The sequence below is a fragment of the Egretta garzetta genome, unplaced genomic scaffold, assembly GCF_000687185.1.
Source record: "Egretta garzetta isolate BGI_Z169 unplaced genomic scaffold, ASM68718v1 scaffold14, whole genome shotgun sequence".
Lineage (NCBI taxonomy): Eukaryota > Metazoa > Chordata > Aves > Pelecaniformes > Ardeidae > Egretta > Egretta garzetta.
Window position 1 is genome coordinate 39,675 of NW_009259588.1, and position 24,833 is coordinate 64,507.

General features: G+C 37.4%; 1 protein-coding gene across 1 annotated transcript in view; it reads right to left on the bottom strand.

Moving 5' to 3' along the window:
- Positions 1 to 24,531, bottom strand: part of SLC9A3 (solute carrier family 9 member A3) — a 50,339-nt gene extending 25,808 nt beyond the window's left edge. The window contains 2 exon segments of the mRNA XM_009637913.1: positions 87 to 389; positions 24,336 to 24,531. Of these exon segments, the coding sequence (XP_009636208.1) occupies positions 87 to 389; positions 24,336 to 24,531 (499 nt within the window).
- Between the last annotated feature and the right edge of the window lie 302 nt (positions 24,532 to 24,833).

The following is a 24,833-nucleotide window of genomic DNA, read 5'->3' on the forward strand; positions in this document are numbered from 1 at the left end:
CTGTTAAGTTATAAAGTATCACCCATCTAACAGCTGGCACACAGTAACATTCACAATTGTGCCTTCAACAGATCAAACTTACTTACCCATTATTCCTGTCCGGTAGACACCATAGAGAGATAAACCGGTTGTGGCAGCATTCCAGACTGTCCCGATGACAGCATACAGAAGGATGGAACCAAGATTTCCAAAGAACAATCTATTTGGCATAAAATATCCAGCATCCAAAACAATGGGGGGGAGTAGATAGAAGAAAAATACAGTTGGTGTAAGGGCGAAGGAGGCAATGTGATCTGCTGCCCATACAATACCACCAAGGAAAAGACCAAGAACAATCAGCAGAGCACTCTCTGGAACCACCCGAGTGACTTTGTGGGACAAGTGGAAAACTGCAAGGAAAGACAAAAACAGCTTTTCAGAATTGGAATGGAGAAACAATTTGAGTAACAACTGTTGTTAGCTGGCAATGTTGACATCACACAAACTTCCTGCTTTCATTGTTATTAGACCCAAAAGCATGCATGAAATGCATGGGATACAGACAGTGTCAGAACCCAGACACACATAAAATAAAAAGGTTTATTTCAGATTTTATCCGCATATTTCAACTTACATGAAACCAATATTCCATGACATTTATTCCCCTTATTGGATTATCTTCTCCATACAAGATCTGTTTATGGAAAGATGGTGTTCTGTGCAAACCGTAAGTGCAAGATGGAAAAGAAATGGTAGAAGTGCTGGAAATGTATAACTCTATGGCTTGTTTCTATATCTAAAAATACACATCTGACCTCCCAACATTTGTTTTTAAAAATTATCAGTGTACTAGCAGGTTTATTGGAGGATGGGAGAAGAATACTGAAAGAAGAACTAATTTCAAAACAACTCTTTTTAAATTTCTGAATAATATTATATGAAAATGTAGCCTGCAGCAGGAGCAGAATGGAGCAGATATCATGGGAGACCCTTTTGGGCCTGTTCCTCAAAATCTCACTAGTAAGGATTTCAGTTAATTCAGAGGCTTTCTGGAGGAACGGAGGCTTTAGTGGTGCCTTCTTCATATATAGATATATTTGTAGGGAACGGTTCTGCAACAGGTTACTTTCTTTTGTATAAACAGTGTAATAAATTCTGTATCTTACTGTAGTATGTCAAATCTATTAGTAAAGATGAACAGTATCTGTTATAGAAAAACATGTAATGGTATAGTGTGGCAAGACTATTAAACTAGCCAATAATTAGAGAGAGGGATAATTACAAGGTGCCATGAATGAATCTAAAGAGACAGAAAGATGGCAAGACCAAGACAGAAAAAACAAACTGTTCATGATGACAGAAACACAAGTAAGACTGCAACATATGTGGCAACATATATTTATACTGCACTTGTTAGATACCAGATAAAAGAAAAAAAAAAAGCAGAGGGAAGAACAGCAGTCAAGTCTACAAAGAAAGATGGAACAATAAAAAGGAGGAGGTGGAAAAGGTGTTTGACAGTAAGGAAGCACAGGTGTGCCAATTGACTTTCTTGGGATTTCTGTGAACTTTTCCTTCAGTTTATCTTAAGTATTGATGTATCCCAGATAGTCTGGACCCTAGCACTTTGTGATACTGACCCAATAAATGGGATTTTACTTATATAGCTTTGTGTTGAAAATGTGAGTTTCACATTAGGAAGAAAATTCCACTAAAAGCCACCAAGTTTCTCCTGGTTTGAGCATCAGCCTAGAACTGTTTTGAAGCTTTTACAGTGCTAATGCAAGTTAGCTCAAAACTAGTTTGGACAAGATGCCATCATCAAGAATTCCAGCATTTGAAGCTATAGTGGAAGAATCTTTCCCATGACTATGCAGAGATCTTAGACCAGGTTACTTTACTGAAAGACGGCTGTTTTTCCTCCCAGCCAAGTATTTGTCCTAGTCAAATATTTACTAGTTACCTTTTAGCGTGTTTTAAGGACCCCATTCCTGAACTGTCTGTCTTTGTCTTGGCTACATCTACACAGGCAATGTTAGAAGCATCACCCATCATTATAGTAGCCCCACAATAAGATGGTTCCTACTAGTTCTATAGTCTCCATGGCCTCATCAGAATAGAAAACACAAAATGAAAAATTATAATGGCCTGCCTATACCAACAATGAGAATGAATGTAGATATTCCTAAGTGTTGTAGACAAGACTTGAAAAGTAAGCCATGTTAGAATGGAGCGGGATTAACACAACAGCAATCACATGTGAAAGCAAACTGCATTCAGTGGAGTTGACTAAATCAGGCCAGTTTTCTGTATCATCTGGTCATGTAATCAACAGCTGAATTCACAGAAACAAACATTGGTTTTTTTTCCCACTTAGTTTCCTCTCTTTATAATAAAATCCCTTGTGCTTGCATAAAAAAAAGAAGAAACTAAACACAGACAGACAAACTAGCTACTATGCCATGTGCGTAAGTTGTAGCATTTAACTTCCCCAAAGTCTTCCCTACTGGTCATTCTTGATTCCTTGAATTTCCAGTCAGTGAATTATCAACTAATTTATCACCTCACAGAGTAGGGATTATCTCCTTATCCCTGAAAATGAATGTTGCTGAGCTGGTGTTACTAACTGTTTTTCCTACTCTTATGTTTGCAGATAAGCCATGACTACAAGATAAAATTAAAAATTTAAATTAAACCTGTGAAGATTTTCAGAACTAGAGATTTTAGAAAAAAAACAACCACAAACCCAAACTATGTCCAGCTAAAAATTCATATTCTGTAGAATTCTTACTTTTACAACGAAAACCAGTTTCTCCCAGTGAATGCTGGGAAGCCAACCTGATTTTGATTACAACACTATCTCCTCCTAGAAGTTGCATGTTCCCAGTGAATCAGCTACATCATATCTGTCTGTGTTCTCTTTAACTCCACTCAACTGATTATCTGTACCAGATTTTAATGCTATCAGCAATAAATTCTTCTACTCTGTTAGTTTAGGAATGCAGGCTGTGGACAGGAAAGTTATTGCATGAAACTGGGCTCTAGAGAAGTCTCTTCTCTTTTTTGCATTTGGCCCAAGCAAAATCTGAACACTAGGCTGAATTTGTTTTAAGGTAACTGCCTAGTTAACTCTGCAGGCAGATACTACGCAATATGTTTAACAGAATCCTATTGTCTATAAACATAGAAATACGTAAAATAAAAATACCACAACTGATGAAATTCAGTGAAATAGCTTTAGGCTAAGATGTGATTGGAACTTAGATCGATGTTTGAGTTCATAATTGCACTTAACAACGATTGATTTTTTTTTCTGGCTATGTGCATAAAATGTATTCAATCAAGATTGTGCATTATGAGTAGTTATTACATTTATAGAAACTGATAGAGACAGATTAATTCGAAATTCACTCCTTAATGTGGTTTTTTTTAACAATTCATCCTGAAGTTATGTCCCTAATACATTCTGAGTGTGTTACAAACTGACATAATGATAGTACATTTATTTCATACAGTTTGCTTTTACTTGCTTAGGAGACATCTAGAAATAGTCCCACAAAATTATTATGTCCCCATGACAAAGTAGAAAAATTGGAACCTTTAATCATGTCTAAATGTCTAGCATGACTAGGTATTTCATCTGACTGAGAAATAAAATACAATCCAGCAATAATGGACAAGGAGTTTAGTTTGATTTTGTTTTGAAAGAAATTACAAATATCAGGAAAGATAGTACACAGTGCTGCTCAGACAAATTACTCTGTGAGGGACCCAGAGATTAAATTCATTCTATTTTCACTGCTGTTAATAATGAAAAAGTACATGAATATATTTTAATAAGCAGAGGGAAGGAGCAAAGATGGAAAAATTGTAGCCAGTCTATGGCATAAAAGAAATAACAGTGCACAAGGCAATCTTGTGTTCTGTAAGTTTTAACATTTATCATTTAGAATTCATCTACATAAGTCTAGGCACAGTATTAGTACAAAAGTTAAACATATGCCTTCCATCCAGTACATGCTAAACCTGGCTTGAAAGGAGGTTGGACCGGCTAGTAGGTAAAATGTGTTTATATTCAAGCCAAGCATTGCTTTCTACAAAGTTAAGAAACAATTTCATAGTATAAACTTCCTGTGACTTTTTTTTCTGGCACTTCCTTTGAGATCCAAGAAAAGGGACTGTGACATTTAATGTATCTGATGAGAAAGATAAAACAAAATCTATGATTTGATGGCTGGAACCAGTTATTTTAAAAAGTAAGTTATTTTTTATCACCTTTTAAAAACATAGAAACAGACTAAATCCTTCAGTGGAATTTACAGCATTCAGTGAACTATCTGTTGTTTTCTAGGGCCATCTGAGACTGCTTTGCAAGAAGTGATTCAACAGAATAACCTTTTTCTCATTCACTAAATGAAATGAAGACAGAAAGGACTGGTTAAATAGCAAAAATAATAAATAAAAGAATAATAAAGATGAAATAATGTACAATTCATGCTCAAGTCACTTAATATTTGTAGACACATGAAAAAGTTTTCTGAAGTAGGGTTTTCCCAGATTTCTTTCCAAATTATCTCTAACATCACCTGTTTTTAATAAATACAAATTTTTGTTTATCAATCAAAACATTGCAATTACTTAGTTCTAGAATTTTCTGCTTTGCTTCCAGCAGAAATGAACAATTCAGGATAGATTTGTCACCTTTTGAAATACAGTGCTACAAAAATAAAAACCTGAATTTCAGGATTTAGATGGTCATTTCAACACTATCTCAAGTAACTAATGACATCTCCATTAACTATGTTAGTGTAAAATCACTGAAAATATTTTTTTCAGATAATATCACTGTCCCAGTCAATCACAAAATATACTGCATGTGCACAGTATGCAACACATTATCCAGAAAAATCAAGAACTGCCTTATAATAATTCTAGTAATTCTCTGCTGATGCTTCTTTTCCATGTCTCTTTGGCTAAAATTCAAGGAATCACAAAATAATTTAGATCCTCTTTTTTTCAGACTTACAATTTCAATAGTTCCTATGAAATCATAGATACGAATTTGCAAACATTTCTCAGCTCCTCCTACCACTGTGGGAGGGTCTCTACCATATGCATTTTTGCTAATGGGTCAAATATACACTAATAGTATGCTGTTACTCTATTTTTCAGTTTTGCCTTTTTGTTTTCACTTAAGATGAAGCTATAATATTAAATCAAGCCATGAGTGCTTCTATTTGAGATCCAAGACTTGATTCTGGGTAACTTGATTCTGGATAACCGGTGAGAACCCTTGCCATTGACCAAAGTGAGAGCAAAACACTGCAAACTTCCTATGTGATTCTTTACATTCACTTTACTGAGATGCAAATAGTAAGCAAGGCAGTATATAATAAGGTTCCTGTAATGGCCGAACATAGAAGCTACTTAAGAGAAGGCATAAATAAATTCCACAAAGAATATTCTGCCCAAAGGGAAATCTTTCTTCTAATCATCTTCCAGCAGTTGGACTGACTGGCAAGCATGAAATTTTCATTTCTTATCTTATATACCTGTTCGTGTTCCCCTTACGGGGGAGGGGGGGGGATTCTATTTAAAAACTGTTTAGTTCTACCTTTCCTGCAGTCTTTTTCAGTAGTGCCTTCTGCAGATACATGTTGTTACTTAAAAAAAAAAAAAAAAAATCATAAATCTCAAATATATTCCAATAGCATACATGGGAAAATCTGCTTTACCTTGCCTGTATAATAGCTCAAAGTATATTCAAATACCAGTTTATGAACTAAATTGATCAAGTGTAACGGGGCAGTAATGCAGTCTAAAAGCCTCTGGAAAGTTCCAATCCATTCCTATTACGTTGGACCAACTGATTAGGGAATGACCATGCTGCCTAAAGTACCATATGGAGCACACATTTTCAAGAAGGGATCATTTTGCTTCCACCATCCCTAAAAGGCATGCATCCCTGGCAACTCTCTTGCTCCATACTTCCACGCATTAGTTGCAACCAGTCAGTGGATCACAGCTCAGACTAACCAGCTGCATCTGCCATACCAAGAAAGAAACAGTGGTGCTGTAGCAAAGTATGATATGGCCTACACAAACTGCAGAGTTGCAGCATTCGTGGTGTAGGAACTGTGTGTAGATGCTGGGGCAGAGAGAACTGTGTATTTTCTATCTTTTTTCCATTTTTTATCTGCAAACTCCTTTAAAATTTTATTTTAGATTCTTAGTGTTTGGCAATTTTTTCTCATTAAACTATGTAGGCAATCCAGATATCTAAAAAGAAGCTAAACAACCACTGTTTTAAAATTGCTTCTAATTCTTGATTTACTATCAGTCTCATATAATCCCTGATCTTTATTGGCTGCCTCTAGTGTTTGCTGTGGTCCTCTCATGATACCAAGAGCTATGTATGTCAGTTTCATTCTTGCACATCAGCTAGTCCAGACTAATAGTGAATGTTTTTTAAAAAACAGACAGTACAAACTCCTTAGGAAACTTCACTGTTGGAATTGTTTAGAAAATTACTGAACAATAATGACCATTAGTGTTTCTCTTTTTACTTTTTCTTTTTTTTTTTTAAATGAAGAGTAACTCTCTTCTACTCTTCAGTCACCTTGTCTTCTATTTGATAGGTGACTTTCTTTATACTTCTATAGCTTTAAGCTCAAATTTCTCCAGAGGTTTTGCTACTTGTCCTTAAGTATTTGGTGTTAATTGCTATCTATTCATATATTTGTTCAAGAGCACTTTCTTCTGGTAAGTCCACTTTCTACTTACTGTTCTACTAAGAGAAGATTTTCGATCCAATTTCCTGTAATGAAGTTTCCCATATTTATATTTCTCTTATCTTTTGTGGTTCCCTTTACTTCGCAACAGTCCTGCCCACCTACTTATTCTCTAATAAACTTCCTGCACTTGCTATACTTGATTTCCTTACACTCCTGTGTCTTTCATTTTCTGCTCTATCCTCATTATTTTCACATGACCTGTCAGTTTTGCATAGCTGTGCATTGACCTCAGTTGTACTGGATCTCTTTTTTTAAGATCTCCTTCATGACTTGACCACATAAGTTTTCTACCTTTGTCACATTACCAAACACAGCATTTCTTGCCTGCATAGCCATAGGCGTACCTTCCACCTAATTACAGTTGCTTATGTAGCCTGCACAGAGGCTCTAGGAATTTTAATTATGACCATAAGAACTAGAAGAACTATTTGGTTGTGTAGCCAGGCCCTCCATTGTCACAACATCACATTTAATGATCCTCATTTCAGAGGATTTTGGCTCCCTCTAAGCCTATGGGAAGGCACAGCAGCAGCCCTCATTGCATAGTTAGAGACTTCATTATGATTTCTAGGTGGAACTTGTTCACAGCTATTTTATATCTGTTTTCCTTTGTGACAGTGATATCCATTTTCTTAAATAGTTCAGTTCTTTTCCCCTGATGTTAAATCCTTAATTTCCTATTATGTAAGTGCAGAGAGAAACATACTCTCTTTTTGTTGCTTGTCTTTGGTTTGTTAAACTAAAGCACTTATTTTCAGCCTTCAGCTCACTCTATTTCAATCTGAGTTCACTCTGTGGACTCAGAGCCATCAGAAATATAGACTGCATTCTGCATGAGTCACAGTAGAAGCAGGTCCAAGAGCATTAATAATTTCCTATCACAATCTATAGTTCAGCTACATCCTGGATTCATTATCACATTGGTGACTCACAGTCATCCTGTATTCACTTCATACTGATGTGTACCTCTCTTTTCCTTCTCATTCACAACCTCATGTAGAAATTCTTGTCAGTGGTCCCTGAGTGAAACTGCCCTTGGTATTACAGTATTTCATCCCTTCCCCTAGTCCTCAAGATTATATGTTTTTTTCTAGTACAATAGCCAGATCTACACGAATACAAGCAATGCCTAGGGAAATGTGTCATCATAAACCTTCAGTAGGATACCTCACCTCTTTGTGCGGTGGTAATTACCCACCCCATTACTGTTCTACTCCCTGTTATTAACAGATTAATTTAGGCCTAAATCAAGGGGAAAAAAAAAATCTTCTGCTGTGTTCTAAGAGTGGTTTGGTTGAAGTAAGGATTCAAACCATTAGGGAACTGCTTTTCTAGTCTGCCCAGGAAGTGTTTGAGCAGACTCAACATGGCCAAAGCTGATCATTATTGTATTTGCCTTTCTAATCTTTATCAACAAAGTGCACTCGGGATTTTTTTTCCTGGTCAGGAGACTGATAGTATACTTTATAGTCCTTTAGATTCTGTTCTGTGGACCTTGCAACAATGGTATTCTGCAAGTCTTAGGAATTGATTTTGCCATTTTGAATTGTTTATATACAAGTGATACAAAACCCTTAAAGAAAAAGTTTTTACTAATTTCTTCTAAACAATATTACTTACACAAATCTTAAATGATTTTTTTAATCATTACCTTATGCTTTTACCAAATCTAGCAAAAATTGAAAAATTTATTAAAAAACCCTCAGAGATATTTTATATCTCAGAAATATTTTATGTCAGAGATTCAATATACTTGTATTTTGTAACAAGCAGTAAAAGCCATTTTTGGTGTAGGTCCTTGGGTGCTGTCTTAAAATATACTACATGAACATGACTATTAATACTATTCATACTTAATCTTGGACATGTTCTTCCTAAGCAAGGCACAAAGTCCTTCATATTTCACTTGTTTAGATGAACTGGTTTGAGTTTGGTTTTATCCAGCTCAAGAAAGCTTTCTTTATTTGTCACATATGTAATGATCACCATTACAAAGTGTACAGCATTGTAATGAGCTCATTAAACAGGAGAATTTAGGTCGCTGTTCTTTGTAGGTGAACAATTAACAAAATATGTTAGCAATTAAAAATGCAGCCAACATACAGGTCAAGGTTCCCAGATGATAGGTCATAACATAACAATATAGCCCCAAGTCAAATTCAAAGAAGTGTGTGAGTAAGCAACTATTACCTCTATAAGCACTTAGAACATAATGAAGTTTAAACAGTCAGGTACAGCTAATCATAATTATGCCAAATAGTCCTTTTTTGAAGGAGCAGTCCCACTGCAGTGCAAATGTGGTAGCATTTGGCCCTTATGGAACAGAATGGCACTGAAAGAAAAATGGGAACAGTCAAAAATAATGTTTCAAAATGAGAGCAAAGTGCACATTAGAAACACCTTGAAGTATAGTAGAGGATATGAAACAGTACAGCGAAAGTATCATAAAATTGCTTCATTTCCTATGCAAAGGTATTAGACCTAAGTCTGAAAGACAATCTTCTTGCTCAAGTTAATATTCCTCACAGACTGAACTCAGTTAAGGATTACTATGAGTTTTCTGTGTTTAGGATGCTGTCAGTATGTGATATTCTACACTGAATACAAATATAAAGAAGCACAGCTGAAGGGTATTACATACTAGAGCTACTCTGTATACAAAAGCATCAAAATAGTATGTTTCTGTCATAACCTCTTCCAATTACATGTTAAAGGGTCAGCAATAACTGTAAGTAGAGTTAGTGGTAATTTTCTGATCACTAAGGTAGTTTTGACTAAAATGATTGCCTGAGGTCTAAAAATCCAGCTGATTTTACAGTATAAATTAAAAACGCATCTTGGGGAATGAAAACATAGAATTTACTTTCTATTAATGGCATACATTGCAACTGCTCCAGCTTTAAAATTATCTTAAAACATTTGCTGAAATTTATTGACAGATAATGAAAACAATTTTTTATTTTTAAAATACCAAACTATTTTCTGGTAACATGGGGAGAACTGAGTTAAATAAATGCCAAGAAATGCTGAGATAATTCATTTCACACTGTATTTTATAATTTTTTTTCCTTTTGACCTTCACTTTAATATGATGAATGAACTAAACCAAAAGGTCACCTTTTGGGAATGTTTTGGATTTTGCTCATACAGATAAAGAACTGCAAAGAAATGGATTACTAGTAATATATGGAAATGGTTATTCTGGTGTCATGATAAATTGCGTAAAGAATTACTAGAGCCTGAACACAAAACAGACCAGTTTTTCCTCCTTGGTTCAGGTCCATTGTACAAAGAAGATGAAGAAGAAATAATTTAATGAATCCCAACAGTAGGTTGAAACTCTGAAAATTTCCTTATACTATAGGGATTTCCTGATCTTCCCCAGTACTGCTTCTTGCAGGGCACAGTAAGAATTGCTTCCTGTTAGGAAGGACATGAGGGACATAATTAAAGCCTAAGGGCTAGGGGGAATAGCTATGAAGGCTGCACCAAGTCATGAGGTAAGAAAGCACTTGTCTTCAAGCCTTGGTAGACTGCCTTACTTCCTCCCCCCTACATTCCACCCTGGCAATTAGTGTAACTGGAATAGCATTGGATTACAGTTGGAAGTATTCCTGATTACAGCACTAAATTAAATAAGCATTAGGGTATTCAAATTTAGAGCAGTGATGGCCACAGACAAAAAAAAAGAAATCGCAAATGTCAAGTAGGTCTTGCTTAAAGCTGAAAATAAACTTAATTTGAGAGAATTTAAGAAAACATACCTGGCTTGTTTCTACTGAAAGTGAATATTACTGTGCACCCTGCAAGGCTTCAAAATTTTGTCAGTCTTGTGTTGGAGGAAAGGCTCCAGCAGCTTGATAAGAGTTTCATGATGGATTACAACTCTTGTATGTAATTTTAGAAACTCAAGTATTTTGTTTACACATGCTAGGAATTTGCTAATCTCAGATTTTCTAGATTAAGTTATTTTTAACAAACAAGTTAGAAACACTTTTAAGAAAAAGACTCCCTATTGCTGTAAGGTGTCCAGAATGGCAACAAATAGAGGATAGAGTCTTTTCCTAAGATTTTTAGAGGGCTGTGGAAGCTCCTCAGTGAAGGACTTGGGATTCCAAAGCTTTGTCAGGGAATGGAGAAGCAAGTAGAAACTTTTTTCTATAAGAATGCTGGTAAAATCACTTGTCACTCACCTGTTTCTCTATATACAATTCTCTTTGTGGAATTTTAGTTTACAACAGAATAGCTCTTTTAACATCAGTAGTGTTAGTCAGAAAAAAGATGGTAAGAAACTGAGCAAGGTGATATGTAGGAAAGAAATAAGCAAGGATTTTCATGTTACAGTACTTACATACTACTCTGTCTATTTGTTCCACAGAAGGTTAAGAAAGCACCATTTTCACCAATCAAGCCTGCACGTTTCTGGCTTAGGCAATACGGAGCAGAAGATGTTACATGCTTCCTTACTGAATGCACTTATTCCTGCTCATAAAGGAAGTAATTTTGCTCAGAAATCCAGCTACATGGTTTATTTTTCCACAGATTTAAGAAGAGCAAAGTGGAGCTTAGTTTATATCACTCTAATTTTTTCTTGCAAATGGCTCTGAGATACTGCTAGCATTCAATGCGCTTTAACATGGCTTTTGATTTTTGTCCTTACAGCTTTTCTGTTTAAGTAATATGTTAACTCTCATACCTTCATTATCTCATTTGAGAGGTGAAGTTCATTATGAGAACAGCAGGAAGAATAGTAGTTTAAGTAGTGTCCTTATACTGCAAAATATAGTGCATGGAAAATAGATTTGATGTTTCAAAATAGGCTAGGAAGGTGATGATGAGACTAGCTGTTTTTTCAGTTATGCATTTGTGTTTTGTAGTGCATACACAGGGAAGATGAGAAAGGTTAGCATGCAAAAGGAAGTTCACAAGGAGATTAGTTTAACCTGATTTTCCACAGAGAGGAAAGAAAAAGGAGGGGGAGAAAAACAACTGGCTAAAGCTGTATTTGAAGTAGCTCACAACTCAAACCTTTTAGTTACTGAAGATGACCGCTTATTTCAGGACAAAAGGAGGGTAGAAATCAAACACAGATCCCTTACTAACTAAAAAACAACATCCCAGAATGTGACACACATAGACTAAACATGATACACACTATGAAGTCATATCTATGTAGGGTTCTTTGCTTTATATAGGAAAATGACCTTTATGTAGTCAGATCACTTCTGACATGGGATAAAGATTTTGCATATATTCCTAAAAACATCTGTGCAAAAATTAATTTTTTGGGAGCAGTAAGAATTCAGTATGAATCAAATGTTACAACTAGTATATGCACACTAGTGCCTCTTTTTGCCTTCTATTACCACATATACATGAGCTACTTCAGTAGAATCATAGAATAGCTTGGGTTGGAAGGTACTTTTAAAGGTTGTCTAGTCCAAACCTCCTGCAATGGGCAGGGACATCTTCAACTAGATCAAGCTGCTCATGGCCCTGTCCACCCTGACCTTGAATGTTTCCAGGGATGGGGCATGTACCACCTCTCTGGGCAACCTGTTCCAGTGTTCACCATTCTCATAATAAAAAATGTCTTTCTTATATCTAGTCTAAATCTACCCTCTTTTAGTTTTAAAACCATTAGCCTTGTGCTATCGCAACAGGCCCTGCTAAAAAGTCTGTCCCCATCTTTCTTACATATATTGAAAGGCTGCAATAAGGTCTCCCTGCAGCCTTCTCTTCTCCAGGCTGGACAACCCCAACTCTTTCAGCCTTTCCTCACAGGAGAGGTGTTCCATCACTCCAATAATTTATTTTTGTGGTCTTCCTCTCCAACAGGTCCATGTCTTTCCTGTGCTGAGGACTCCAGAGCTGGACATCCAGCTCCATAGGTGGGGTCACACCAGAGCAGAATAGAGGAGCAGAATCACCTCCCTCAACCTGCTGGCCATACTTCTTTTGATGCAGCCCAGGATACAGTTGGCTTTCTGGGCTGTGAGTACATATTGTTGGCTCATATCCAGTAAAGGGAGTTAAATTATTTACATACATATAAATCATAAGTGAGAGAAAACTTATAACTGAAAAAAAAAATGTATATATATGTGGACAAATCTAAAAGTATTAGCATAGCATCTTCATGTACATATAAATGCCAGGATAGGCCCTGGAAAAAAATGCTGGAGTGGAAAAGCATCAACCTGACAGAAAGACCTAGCTGAACTGACACCGCTTTATACCAACTATAAAATATAAGCTATATAAAATATACCATAACAAATTGTATAAATAATGGTATAAATAATAATAAAAATATAAACTATATATAGCTTAAATACGCCAACTATAAATAAAATATGCAGATAGGTTAGTCCTGCTTTTGTTCTAAACCAGAAAGTGTTGTGAAGAGCCAAACTTCACAGTTTTCTGCTAATCTTTTTTTTTTTTTTTCCATTAATCTCTTGAAATCCTGTACCTGAATATACTGCTAGTCCTGATAGGGAGGGGAGAAAAAAAGATGAACAAATGTTAAGACAGAATCCAAGTTTCAGCTGAATTTTCCTTAAATCCATGGATTCTTCACTTTCTGCCATGTTCACTAGCATCTGTAACCATATGATACACAGGATATATTTTACCATTTTCATTTCAGTTATGAATGTTTAGTTTGTCAGCAACTGAATCTGCTTGATGATTTATCTGTACTCCCATCATATTCTTAACTGATAAGCAGTTCCTGAAGTACAGGGCTCTTTACCAGGCTTCTTTCAACCCCAGGCACAGATGCTGTGTTTTAGCCACTACAGCATGAACACTGCTGTTGGCTGTAGTACTACCTCACTTGACTATAAACATAAACCATTTATCATATGAGAGCATATAGACAAGATTCTACTGACTTTTGATACATTGGGATCCTCCATCATGTGACAGAGAATGCATGATACACCAGGCAGTAAGAGGAAAATGCAGCTATAGACCATTCATTCTTACTTTTGGGTAGGTCTTTCCTGACATAAGAGCTTCAGTACCCATGCACAAGCTGAGTTTCCACCTACGGTGGCAGGTTTGTCTTGGACTGGTTTTAATCTTTGCTTCTAAATCACAATAAACAGAAGGAAACTTCATACTTCCTCCTGCTGTTTTTACATCCTCATACTTTCAAACACCAAAAAGCATTATTCAAGTGAACATGCCTTGAAAACTGTTTTTTAGTAAGGTCAGCTATGTTGTATTCCTTAGGAAAGGCTGAAGAATTAAGATGCTTTACTGAGTGCTCAAAAAGAATAGTTTTTCTCAAAGCAGCAGACCTTAGCTTTTCACTTAATTACCGTTTTCTTCAGTACAAGCGTTCAAGGCATGAAAACAAGATGTGCTTCTGTTTACTGAAATCTAGGGAACATAAGACTGCAAATAAGATCAATGTATTATGTACTAATGACTTGCTGCTCCCCTTAACTCCATGATAAATGTGACAGCCTTTTTTTTAGACTCATGTGAAGTGTAATAACCTCATCTTCAGATCAGAAAATGTCTGAAAATTGATTGAATTAACTTGAACTGGGGGGAGGGGGAAGGTGAATTACAAAGTATTGCTCTTCCACTGACTTCAATGCCATATCTATTGCACTGTGAAGAAAAAAAAAAAAAGTGTAGTTTCTGAACTCGCTATGTTCTTTATTTCTCATAATGATTTTGGAAGGGTGCAGAACTTTTTTCTAAATGTTATCAAGAAGAAAGTAACAAAACCAGCCTTCTCTTTGCAGACGCTTATACTGCATAAGCAGTGTAAGTTTGCATAACTACAGGATACAAGTTTCAGGCTGTTATGGATGCTACACAACCACTTAGATAACTGGCCTGAGTGAGCTACCACCTTCCTTGTTTTACAACCTATCTTTTGTTCGTGTCTTGAATCATACAACTTTGCTGCATGAGAGATTGTGGAACACAGAAGCAACAAGAAAAAAAAGGTAAATGCTAAAATAGATAAGCACTTCAGACTCTCCAACTGTGGATAGCTGCACCATACTGGGTTTTCTAAACCTGTTAGGTATAATCATGTACAGATCAGCAACAATGCAGCAACTGGCAGCTATGTAAATCCACCTTTAAAAAGCCCAGATAAAATGAAGATCTATAGAGTTATTGGGAGCAGGTAGGAAGGCAGATCCCTGATTTGAAGGAATACTTACTGTAACACTGAAGAAAACAAAGTGATGCTGACTATTCATCTTGTCTAGGAAATGCCTTGTTAGTGGGGAAAAAACTAAGCCTTGCTGTGCATGTTCTTTTTACACCTCTAAAACATAACATCCTCCAAGATACACTGTCCTCCACAGGACAACAGGTAGAGGCATTGGTTGAGTCCCCCTGAGGACAGATTGCCCAAGAGAAAAAGCTATCATCTTGCAAGTCTATAGAGCAAAGTCTAAAAAAATCTTACATTGCTAAGAGATTAGGACTAATGGACATAGTGGTAGAATCTGTTAGCGGTGGTTTATGACAAAATCTTTTCAATGAATGGAAGATATGTTAACAGAAAACCTCTGATGATAGTCAAATATTTTCTTCTTTATGATACCAAAACAACGGAAATTAAGAAAATAAGAAATTAATTAATGCATTTATTTCTTAGACACTGAATGTAAATACAGTACATACTTTCTGCTCTCTTCCTTTTTCCCTCACAATCTAATTACATCGTTTTTATGCAAAGTATGTAACAGCACTCTCATCTGTAGCTTCCATTCTGCCCTTTCTCTTACAGTACTTTCTATCCTACTTTTTTCCATTATTGGTCAGTGCGCTGAAAAATACAAACCTGTTCATTATTTTTAAAATGTAGACTATCTTGCTCACCTTGCTACACTAGAAGGATTGCGCATGCAACTTAGACTAGTTTTTTGCCTATAAAAATATCCGTGATTGCTTTTCCACGTGGCATCTGTGTTAGTAAGTATTAAAGAAACATGAGAATAAACACAGTATTTATGCAATGTTTCTACTAAGAAAAAGAATACTCTATCCTCCACTAATGATCATCCATGGCAACTAATCTAAAGAGACAACTGAGCTCAAAATGCCTTCATCTCCACTCCAGTAACGTACCTTGACAGAATACCAGTCCAATAGTGAAAATGTCCTCCTATCCAGAGTCAGAGCTTGCACAGTCTTTTGCAAAGTGAAATGAAGATAGGAGACAAGTGAGTATCATATAAGGAAGTGATAGGAGACCACCATGGCCATAACTACCACAGACTTAGAAATTTCCTGGTCCTTCCTATAGGAGAGGAAAGAACTGTAATGGTGGAATATCCAGGCACGTAGTTTTGCCTGAGGGTTGGAGTTTTTTTGGTCAGTTGGTTTTGGTTTTTTACTTTTGTTTGTTTGTTTGTTTGTTGGTTCTTTTTTTAGGGGAACAAAGGCAGTCTTCTTGAGAAAAGTCCCATTAGAAATGGGGAAACTGAGATAGGATTCCAAAGTACTGCAACTGCTGCACCTCAGTAACTGGAAGACCCAGAAGTAATACCTAGCTAGTACAGAGGAGGGCTGCAGAAGCGTGCTTTCTGGCACACAGTTGTGGGAAGAAGAGGGAGATTTGTAGGAAGCAGATCTATCATCCTGCTGTGCAGGAAGCAGGGAACGCTACAACCACCACCTCCAGATTTACACATGTTCCTGCATACTGGGCAGGGTCCAGTAAAGGGCTGTCAAGATGATCAAGGGACTGGAGCATCTCACAGATGAGGAAAGGCTGAGAGAGCTGGGACTCTTTAGCTTGGAGAATAGAAGGCCCCGGAGGGGATCTCATCAATGTATGTAAATACCTGAGGAGAGGGCGCAAAGAGGACAGAGCCAGGCTCTTTTCAGTGGTGCCCAGCGACAGGACAAGAACTGAAACACAGGAGGTTCCCTCTGAAAATCAGGAAACACTTTTTTCACTGTGAGGGTGGCCGAGCACTGGCACAGGTTGCCCAGAAGGGTTGTGGGGTCTCCATCCTAGGATACACTCAAAAGCTGTCTGGAAGTGGTCCTGGGAAACAGCTTGTAGGTGGCCCTGGTTGGGTAGGGGAGTTGGACCAGGTGACGTCCCAAGGTTCCTTCCAACCTCAACCATTCTGTGATTCTATGATTCTGTGAAGTCTATAGGAGTCTCAGTGTCCAGCAAAATATCAAACTGATGCCTGTGTTACAGGACACTATGCATGTATTTCTGTGATCTTTCTCCCCAGCCATCAGCTTCAGAGACAGTTACATCACAGGATTAGTGTATCACTGACTTAAGCTTTAAACACAGGCACTTATCACTGACTGACCCAACCTGAAAGATTATTTTTCCCCAGTTCACTACTGTCCCAAAGTCATCCCCAGAACTGAGTAGGATGGAATAGCTGAGGACCAGAAGAAAATCTGGCAGCTTAATTCAAACCAAGTCCTGTAGCAATTTAAACTCTAGACTATGCATTGGAACAGAAGATCAAGCATTGAAACACTGTTTCATTCAATCTGGCATGAATATTGTAACCACTTAACCACTTACACTAAATAACATTTATTAAATTAATTTGTTAAGCGTATGTCTAAGCTGTCAAGGCCCTAAAATCTGCATCCAGATATTCACCACTGCTGCTATTCTACTGGAGTAGGATTATAATAACTCCATACTACAACTATATTTAGTGTTATGTATGATCACGTAACAGCCATACCTCCAGTACAACTGTTAGATTGATGTACTTATATTAATATAAAGCCATCAACCTGTGTCATCTAGTCCCTGGAATACTATTATACCACCAAATCAATGTAACAATGTGCATTTTAATAAGGGAGAATGGTTTAACTATGACAAAATAGTTAAAATCAGTTTTGTGTTTAGACAAGTCCCTCCATCAGTTTGCAATATGTTTGCCACTGGGATATTTTCATTATGAAATCTTACTGGCTCAAGACCTTAACAGGTTTCTCAATACGTAATATTTTCCTCAAAGCCCAATTTTTGGAAATTAATTAATCCATAAAGCTTCCACTTTCCACTTTTTTCCACTTTTAAAAGAAACTGTAATTGAAACAGAGAAAATTGTACAAAATATTTCTGAAAATCAGTAAAAATCCTACTCAGGAATTTTCTTTCTCTCTAACTACTGCTATTTTAACATTTGGGGTTGACAAAAGGCAGAGGCATTTTTTCTTTCAATAGACAAAAGCAGAAGAACTCACCTAGACACGTATTAGTGAATGCAGAATAACTTCTACTTTCAGTTATTGGAAGGAGAAAACTCTCCGGATCCATGTACTTAAGAACCCTGCTTTTGCATAGGCCTTTCAGAATATCTTCCAGTTTCCTTCTTCCATGAACATACATTAAATATTTGTGCCTTAATTAAAAGTGTTCCCACTGGAGGTCTTGCATTCCATCTCAGTCAGCTCTTCCTTGTCAGCGTAGTTTCAGTATGTATGACTTTACAGAACAACCAATTGGGTATCATGTCACTCCTTTCATAGGGGTGAATACTCTGTAAGGTCTTTTACAAAAGGAATCAAAATATTACAACACAGCCAACAAGCCATGCTCTGCAGTTTACCAAGACTCTTTTAATGGCCTGTAATTTTAAATGGGTGCCTCTTGTTAGCAAGTTGAAGAATAATTAGAGCCCCTAGTTATTTGAGACTTTAACTGCACTACTGTAGAGAGATGAGAAAAATCAGAAACAAATTCCTGAAAGAGCAAAAAGAATACTCAGATAAGAAATATTCTTCTACAACTTTGGACTCAACACTTCATCCTGGAATAGAACAAGCCATACAAGAAAGTACACTAGGACTCAGTAATTCATTATCCCATTAATTCAGAGTAATTAAATCATGGTAAATGGGGGGAAAAGAAATTTTGCATTTGAATTCAAAATATTTCTTTATGCAGAGTGGTGGTGAAACTCACTGGCTTTTGATAGACTTCTAGTTGTATGAGTCAAAACAACAGGAAAAGCAACTTTCTTACTGCCGTGTTGAAATAATAATTCAGGATTTCCAATAACTGCTTCCCTGCTAAGGATTTCTAACACACAAAGATCGACAAAAACAAAGGGGACCTCACAAAGACTTTCACTTGAAAACCTGCGTACACCTGAAAGGGTTTGCTGCTTGGCCTTATTACTTGCAGGTCTGTGGTCTGTTGCATTACCACAACTCCAGGGGTTTGTAGATCACTCTTGGTAATAAGTGGCTTTAGCTCTGAAGACAGTAAATCAATGGTTTCAACAATCGTAAGACTACAGTATTAAAAGGATTCCATTGTTCTACAGAGAACACCAAGCACTTTGCACGCAGGTGCCTGAAAGTAATTGATGGCAGAGATCCTTTCTTAGGCATGCATGCCTGAACTGTATTCAATTCAGGGCCATTCTCAAAATGCCATTGTTTTCTTATGTAATTCACACAAGTTGCCATTGTACAATTGCTATTCATCAGGGGATGTAATCTGAATCTTGTCGAATTATACTGTCCTGATATCTTCTTCCCTACTCTAAATAATTAAGACTTGAGACTTGCAAGACTTGGAGGGGGAGGGGAGAGAAGAGAGATGTGTGTTTCAGGGAGGCAGAATGGACAGGAAAAGGGTAAGTAATGTACAAGAGTAAAATGGAAACAAAATGTGGAAATAGGTATCCATTTACAGATCATAAATTTAATAAAGACATGGCTTACACAATTGTTCCTAGGACTGAAAATGCTATGTTGGAAATGTTCTTTTCAGCTCCCTAAAATGTTGCATACAAAAGGTAATTCCTTAGAAGGCAGAGATTTTACAGTACTTAACATTCCTAGCTCACAGATATTCTAAACAGCACTTTGCAAGAGGAAACACAGCAACTTAATAAAATGAAGACACCCCAGTTGTATAACATAGCTGCCAGCATAAATTTATAACATTTCTATGTAATTGTTTTTAAGATAGATAATAAAAGGCTATATCCAGGAAGGAAAAACATACACCACCCTTATAAGTATGCCAACCCATTCCAGCTTCTACTGACTTCAGAATAAAAGATTTTTTTTTCCTTGTTATCTTTTTCAGGATATGGGGGAAGATAGTCAAGTCCAGACTTCCTAGTCACAATGCAAAGTCCTTTTTCATATTATCACTTGCTAATGGAAGCAGCTTTTAACAAGCACTACAGTCATGAAAAGGCTGGTAGTTTAAGCTTTGCAGGGTCTCACTATTTGAGTGTCCGACTCCATTTTCAGTTAAATACTTCCAATAAAGTTCTGCTAAGCATCCTTCAACATTTCTTCCTAAAGGTGTCATTTACTGAAGAATTACCAACAGAAGACGTATTCTCACATTTTCTGCTTTTACTAAAACAGTACTCTGAATCACTTTCTCCAAGTAATTGACACTTTTCACTACTGCTAAATGCCAGGAGGAGAAACTTGGGAGTCAAATGGGCTTTTGTTTTGACAGTTTACTTTGGAGGGAGGGGTATTGATTTCTTCAAAGAAAATATTGCCCCAGGAGTCTAAATTGGATGGGTTGTTAGACCTGCATTTCACAGTTCCTTCCCTAGCCCATCCCTAACATACTTAAAATTCTCCACAGCAATTGTTTGTGTTAACAAAATATTCTGAAGAGCTCCTTTCTCAGGGTAGTTTGAGACAATATGAAGGGGCTTGGGCATGCAGAAACTAGAGCGTTTGCAGGAACCCGTATCTCTGTAAGTTCATGTCCTCCTGGGGTCTCAAGAGCTGATGGACTCAACAAGTCCATCTGAAATGGTATTTTTTGAGATATCACTAGGCCAGCCTTGTCCTAAGTGCTTGTTCGTTGTTCTTGAATCACTTCTTCCGCCTCCTCCAAAGCCTTGTGGCTTTCTTGAAGATGGTTTTATCTAATATAAAAGCCTTTAGAATTTGTGTACAACTACAGAGACATTAAAAAAAAAAAAAGCTTTTGTGACATTCTTAGACTCAGCATAAACTATACCAACAAAAACATTTGGCAAGAAGTTTGACTCACAAATAATGAAAAGGATATGTACCCTTCCTCATTCTTGTTCATAGTCACTCACTCTCTCACCATTTCTTACAAATGCTTATCTGCTCCACGTTGAGCAAGTTCAGGGGCTAAACAGGCAGAAAGACTGCTTTGTAGGGGTTTTTTATTTTATTTTGGGACAAGAAAATAACTATCCGTCTGAAAAATATTATAGTATGCAAAAATATTTAAACCACAAGTAGGAATTTTACAAGTTGCCCAACATAACCTCCAATGAAAATATATAAACACAATCTCTCTCTGTCTCCTAGGATTTTGAACAAGGATAGAAGCATACAGTGGCTATCCCCCACGTAAAAAGCTTTTTTTTTTTTTTTTGCAATAGACATGGCCTCAGAAATACCCTCAGAAAAACACATATACAATATTCAGAGTTTAAACTATTTCTTCTCTTGCCCATTGTTAGCTCCTGGGCTGATTATTACTTTCCTTCTACCCGTTTCCAAAGTTGTTTTCTGATCTCTCTCCTACTTCTGGCTTTTTCTGTAGAAGACTTCACTGCCACTGCCACTGCCACTGTTTGTATCTTCTACATGTCTGCTTATTAAAAGGTTATTTTCAAGATGTGAATTATTAAAGATGTATAAGGAAGGAGGTGCCCACATGACAAAGTGAACTTGGAAAGCATGTGCATGTGTCTTTAATCTTAAATCAGAACTGTACCGTGCAAGTACGTTGGTTAAAAAATGTTACATCCTTTATCAACATAGCTACAGTAGGATATGCCCTTGTCTATAGCTATATACATACATGCGGGTATTAGTATTTTTTTTCATTGGTATTGCTTGCTTCATTTGGAGAACTGAGGTACCAGGAAGTGGACACCTGAAGTCCACTAGGAAGGTTCTCAGATGTACCTCATGTACCTTCTTCAGGTAGATAAGATGTTTTTCTGGCTTAGCTTTACCCATGTAAGTAGTTTATTGGCCTCATCCCATAAGGATACTCTTTTGTAGTGATAAGAGAGCCTATCAAAAGAGGAAATAAAGATCATTAGCCAAAGTGGAACACTGTGTACCTTAGAATGAAGAGTTGGAACATTTCAATGAAGAGGGTCAAATCAAATCAATTATAGTATGTAAAACAGCACACTGAGATGCATCAGAAGTTTCATAGTAGACACAGACAAATAAATTCATTTCCTATAGTGAATCAAAGTCAACTGTATGAAGACTCTTCTTCCACAGTTTCATTTGTAGCAATACTTAGACTTGCCTGAGAGATAGAAGTATTCTTCACATGAAAAAAATAAAATAGCAGCTTCCTTCCCACAAAGCCCAAAACACTAGGCACTTCTTCATGTGTTTGGGATGCTTATGAGATTTCACATATAATAGTTTATGTTGCAGAACACCTTGTCAGCACCAATTTACATTCTGAATGTACACAACATGAACATCAAGTTCCAGAAAGTTTTTTAGAATCTCCTATTAAATACACATTTCCCCAAAGCATATAACATCATGAACTGAAACTTTTTAAAAAAGAAAAATCACATCAAAAAACCAAACCACAAAAGCCCACAAAACCCTTAGGTTATTCTAATGCAAGAGAAGGCAAAGTATTCTCTTTTCATCCCCAGCTACCAATTGCAATTCCCAGAATATCCTTTGCTGACCCAATTGCCTACCATCCGCCAGTAAAATAGCTCTCCCAACATCTCTATCCATGGAGAAGTGAGCTTGCGTGTATAAGAACAGTTCCTCCCCTGCTGAAAAACCCACAGCAAACCTAGCATTTTGACTCCACTACCTTTGCCCTGCTTCAGGTAGTAAATCAAGAGACACAAGTTCTATCTTTTCTTCCTCGGTTCTTTTCTGTCTACTTTTTGCATGTATAAAACTTCTTTGATCCATCATAGCATTTTTGCCATTCAAAATCTTCTGATAGATTTCTGGTCTAATTTCCAGAACCCTCAACCCACCAAGGCAGACAAGATGGGTTCTTTTTTTTTTTCAGTTTCCTTTCTCATTGACTTATATGAACACCTTCATGCTTTCTTCATTAATAAGCTGTTAAACAGTTATTGTACATTTCTGCTTTTCTGTATTTTATTTATGACTGGTGGGGAAAGCAGGAGCATTCATAGGCTCTCAGTGGAATATAGCAGTTGTCTGTTGCTTCTTCAGAGACAATGCCCAGAGTAGTATAGGATTGTAATTACCAATGTGAAGAGAGAAAAGCATGAAGCTTGAGAGCTTTGGGGAAGAAAAATGATGGAGTTGATGATAGATACTATCTACTAGTAAGTTACATGCTCTGTGCAGCTGTGAAAGAAGTGCAAAGGATTTAAAAACAGAACCAGCAACATCCAGCTCCTGAACTCCAAGGACAGTTAGTGCTTTATCAAGAGTTTATACTGAGGACTTTATGGTAAAATGGCTCATCTTAATCCAAGGTAATCTTAATGCAGGCCATTGCAATTTAAATATAGGACAATCTAGCTGTCCTGTTAGTTTCATTGGGTTTCTGAAACAGCACTGATATGGTTGTGCAGCACTAATATTACTCTGTACAACTACAGCCCATGTACAGAGCAGCAAAGCCTTAATAAAATAGAGGGCAAGTAATTATTTAGAAGGGTATCTCAAAATGAAGGTTCAAATGAGCAACCTGTGTATTAGTTTAGCACAATTTTATAGGGCCTCAACATTGTCACTGTTTTTTCCTGTACCTGGTTTCCCCAGCTTTCTACTTGATATAACCCACCAATAAAAGTCAATTAAAACAAAACTGTATTTTTAGGTAATGTAGGTAATGCAGCAACCACCTGAACACAAACTACTTGCAAGGAGTAGTCCAACAGTGATTCAGGTATTTATTTATATATCTATGGTTAAGCAAGTGAAACCCAAGATGCAGGTATCACTGAAAAATGTTTTACAGTATCACCTCTACATAACTTCTCATTTTTAAAATGTTTTATTTGGATTCGGAGACAGCATTCTCCACCCAAGTCTTACTATGTTTAGCTTATGGACTATTACCTTTCTTTGTAAACCACGCTCTTTCACTAATTCAGCAATGGACTGCAAAGCTAAGTTAATGTGTGTAGTTTACAGTGTTTATTTTTGATGGTGCTACCTAATATACCTATCAGTCATAATCAGGAGAATAGCATATTGTAAACTGGAACAGTTACTGTATAAGCAATAAGGCCCAATTTCTGTTTCGCTTCTGTAAAAAGTTTTTCCTGGGAGCAGCAGTAATGCCAGATTTCAAGGAATTGCAAGGGTTTGCAAGGAATCAGATGCAGAAGCCACTGTCCTAGGCGCTGAAAATGAACTTGGTAACCCACTGCGGCAGGTAAAAAAAAAACAAACCAACCACACTGCTAAGCCCCGTGTAGGGCAGTATTATGAAATCAGGACAGAGTACAGTAAACCCCCTGAAAACGGGTCAGTGGACTTATGATAAGCTTTCTTCATTTATGTTGGGTGGGAGAAGGGGAAAGGGGAAGGGAAAGGGAGAGGACATGTATTAATATATAACTCCAGACTCACCGATTTTGGCCAAGCTGGCCACAAGTATCCAGAGTGTAATGATATAAGGATCCTTGACGTGATTCCATTCGAAAGAGACGATGGCAAAGCTCTCAGGCTGGCTGCTATTTCTAGGGCTTCCCGAGCTTCTCTGTCCCAGCGCCGCTGGGAGAGCCATCAGCCCCAGGAGGAACCTCACTCCAGATACCTGCCTCATCTCCAAGCCACGCAACAAAATCCTGCTTCCCCTTCCCGCAGAAATCCCGCCTCTTCGGAACTCCTCGGGGGCGAGGTCCTTGTCCCTTTTCAGAGACGCGGCCGAGGACTGCGGACTGCGGGACGCTGGTGCGCTCGGCAGGCGGCGGAGAGGGTCGGTCCTGTCCTATCCCGGCACCGTCGGCACGGCTGCACCGGCTGGCTCCAGCGCCGCTTTGCCCGGGGAGGACGGAGGGGTCAAGGGCTCTGCGCACAGGCAGATGCTTCGAGCTGGGGTCCTTTGCCGCCTGCACGGCCCCGACT